Source organism: Arachis ipaensis, chromosome B09 (assembly GCF_000816755.2).
Source record: "Arachis ipaensis cultivar K30076 chromosome B09, Araip1.1, whole genome shotgun sequence".
NCBI lineage: Eukaryota > Viridiplantae > Streptophyta > Magnoliopsida > Fabales > Fabaceae > Arachis > Arachis ipaensis.
In genome coordinates, this window is record NC_029793.2 from 87,579,276 (window position 1) to 87,582,699 (window position 3,424).

General features: G+C 37.2%; 1 protein-coding gene across 1 annotated transcript; it reads right to left on the bottom strand.

The window, feature by feature from the left end:
• LOC107615688 lies at nt 348-1,331 on the bottom strand. The gene has a single exon (XM_016317732.1). It carries the CDS (start codon nt 1,329-1,331, stop codon nt 348-350), a length of 984 nt encoding a protein of 327 aa, XP_016173218.1.

Below are 3,424 nucleotides of genomic sequence, written 5' to 3' on the forward strand. Positions count from 1 at the left end.
TGTACTGGGCTCACCCAAGAGCTGTCAGAGATTGGGTATATGATTCCAGCATTCCATAGCTTCATCACTTCTTTTTGAACCACCTCCTTCATGGTTGGGTTAAGCCTTCTTTGGGGTTGAACTACAGGCTTTGAATCTTCCTCTAGTAGAATTTTGTGCATACAGATGGCAGGGCTTATGCCTTTGATATCATCAATTGTCCATCCCAAAGCTGTCTTGTGAGCTTTCAGTATCTCAATCAGCTTTGCTTCTTCTTCCATGCTAAAAGAGGAATTGATGATTACTGGCAGAGTCTCTCCTCCTCCAAGAAATGCATATTTGAGATGAGGGGGTAGAGGCTTTAATTCTTATTTTGGCCTCTGTTCTGTCTTGCCTTCAAAGGAGACTTCTACTACTTCCTCTTCTAGGATGTCTTGTTCCACTTCAGTTTCCTCTTCCCATTCATTGGCTTCAAGTAGCTCCTCCTCCAATTCTTCTATCATCTCCACCCTCATATGCTTTTCCTTCTCAGGTGGATGTTGCATGGCTTTAAAGACATTGATGATCATCTTTTCACCATGCACTCTGAGGGTCATTTCTCCTTTCTCTATATCAATTATAGCCCTTGCTGTGGCTAGGAAAGGTCTTCCTAAGATAATTGAGTTGTGTCCTTCTTCTTCTATGTCTAAGATGACGAAATCATTAGGGAATATGAATTCTCCTATTTTCACCAGCAAATTTTCCACAACTCTATTTGGTATCTTGAGTGATCTATCAACCATTTGGAGTGACATTCTGGTAGGTCTGACTTTATCTATCGAAAGCTTTTTCATCAATGAAAGAGGTATCAAATTAATGCTGGCACCCAAATCACAGAGGGCTTTTTCCAAAGTCACATTGCCTATGATGCATGATAGGATGAAATTCCCAGGATCCTTGAGTTTTGGTGGGAGCCATTTTTGGATTACTGCACTGCATTCTTGAGTTAAGATCACCATTTCCTTCTCATTCCAGTTTCTCTTCTTGTTGATGATCTCTTTGAGGAATTTAGCATATAGAGGCATTTGCTCCAATGCTTCAGCAAGTGGGATATTGATCTCTAGCTTCTTAAAAACTTCTAAAAACTTTAGGAACTGTTGATCTTTGAGCTCCTTTTGCAATATTTGAGGATATGATTGAGGAGGAGTGTAAGGCTTCACTTCTTTCCTCTGTTCTTGTGAATGTTCCTCAATAATCTGCTTCCCCTTCTTTGAAGCTGGTGGTTCCTCATCCTTCTCCTTGAGCTCTTCTTGGTTCTTTTCTTCAATTGTCACTTGCTTCTTACTGCTAGCCTTGCCATTGATAAACCCCATATTTAAGGTTTATCTTGTGTTAAATTTAGAGAGTTTTGTCAACCTTTCTCCTATTTATTCAATGAAGTAGCATGATTTTGTAAATTCTTCTTTAATTGTGCTTAAGAGTGAAAACATACTTTTTAGGTCCTTAATTGTTTAATCTTGATTTATCTTTGATTCCATTAGATACCTTGATATGTTTGTTAAGTGATTTCAGATTTAGGAGGCAAAGATAGGATCAAGAGAATGAACGAAAAGCAAGTAAAAATGGAGAACTCATGAAGAAATGAAGGAATCGCTAAAGCTGTCAAGCCAACCTCTTCCCACTTAATAGGTCATAACTTGAGCTATAGAGGTCCAAATGATGCGGTTTTAGTTGCGTTGGAAAGCTAACATCCGGGGCTTCGAAATGATATAATATGTGACATAGTTTCTATACGTATGGTGATGCGTACGCGCACTGTACGCGCACGCATCATTGCTGCCATATGATCCACTTAAAGCAATACGTGGCCAGCGAATTCTGAAGCCTTGTGGGCCCAATCTAACTCATTTCTGATGCTATTTAAGCCAAGGATTGAAGGGGAATCAACATACTTTAGACACTTTTGATCATTAGTTTAGTTTAGGTTAGTTTTAGAGAGAGAAGCTCTAACTTCTCTCTAGAATTAGGATTAGGATTAGGTTTAGTTCAATAATCTAGATCTAGGTTCCAATTCATGCTTTCCTCTTCTTCTTCTCAATTCTTTGTTGTTGCATTTATGATTCCTCTATTCTTTTGTTGTAATTTCCTTTATATTGTTTCTATGCTTTATTGTAGATCTACTCTTGTTCCTTCTATTTTCTTCCAATTCAATTTGAGGTAATTCATAATAATTGTGTTTCTTTTGATTGTTGTTATTAATTCCTTTCAATAAGTAGTTGTTAGATTTCATTGTTGTTATCAATTTACTTTGCTTTCCTTTTATGCCTTCCAAGTGTTTGATGAAATGCTTGGTTGGATTTTAGTGTAGATTTTGTTCCTCTTGGCTTTGGTAGAGTAATTAGTGATGCTTGAGTTATCTAATTCCTTTGTAGATTGATAATTAAAAGTTGCTAATTGATTTGGATACCATTAAAGCTAGTCTTTCCCTTGGGAGTTGGCTAGGACTTGTGGAATTAAGTTGATTCATCCACTTGACTTTCCTCCATGATTAGAGGTTAACTAAGTGGTAGCAATGGACAATTGTGGTCACAATTGAGGAGGATAACTAGGATAGGACTTCTAGTTCTCATATCTTGCCAAGACTTTTTTAGTTGTTAGTTTATTTTCATTGCTATTTACTTTTCATGTTTCTTATCCAAAACCCCAAAAACATACCTCATAACCAATAACAAGACACTTTGCTGCAATTCCTAGGGAGAACGACCTGAGGTTTGAATTCTTCGGTTTATAAATTTTAGGTGTTTGTACTTGTGACAAACAAATTTTTGTATGAAAGGACTATTGTTGGTTTAGAAACTACATTGCAACGAGATTTCATTTGTGAAATTCTAAACCACACAAAAGTCTAATCATCAAAATGGCGCCGTTGCCGGGGAATTGCAATGGTGTTATTTTATTGGTTAGTGTATATATGTGAATATTGTGAATAGCTTGATTTTTGGATTGTTTGCTATTCTTTGCCAGTTTAGGACTTTGTTTCATTATTTTTCTATTAGCTTTTGAATTTTATTTTCTCTTTTCATTATGAATTCTCACTTTGGCTATGAGTTTGGTTCTAACTATGTTGTAGGAAATGAGGGCTACAATATGGATGTGTATCAAGGATAGGATAATCAAAGGTGGGAGGAGCCATATGCATATGATCAATCCTCTTGGAAACAACCTCCACCAATGCACTATGAACAAGAGCCATTCTATGATGCATATCAATCCAATGGCTATGGTGAATCTCCTTGTGACTTTCAAGAACTACCACCATATGCCTATGAGCCATATCCTCAACATAACCCTCAACCATACTCACAAGTCACTTTTCACCAACCACCTTCATATGACCCTAATCCTTATCCATCCCACCAACAACCACATAAGCCATATGAACCACACATAGAGCCACCACTATTCC

Coding starts and splice junctions, on each gene's coding strand:
- LOC107615688 (XM_016317732.1), bottom strand. CDS start 1,331: ATGGGGTTTATCAATGGCAAGGCTAGCAGTAAGAAGCAAGTGACAATT.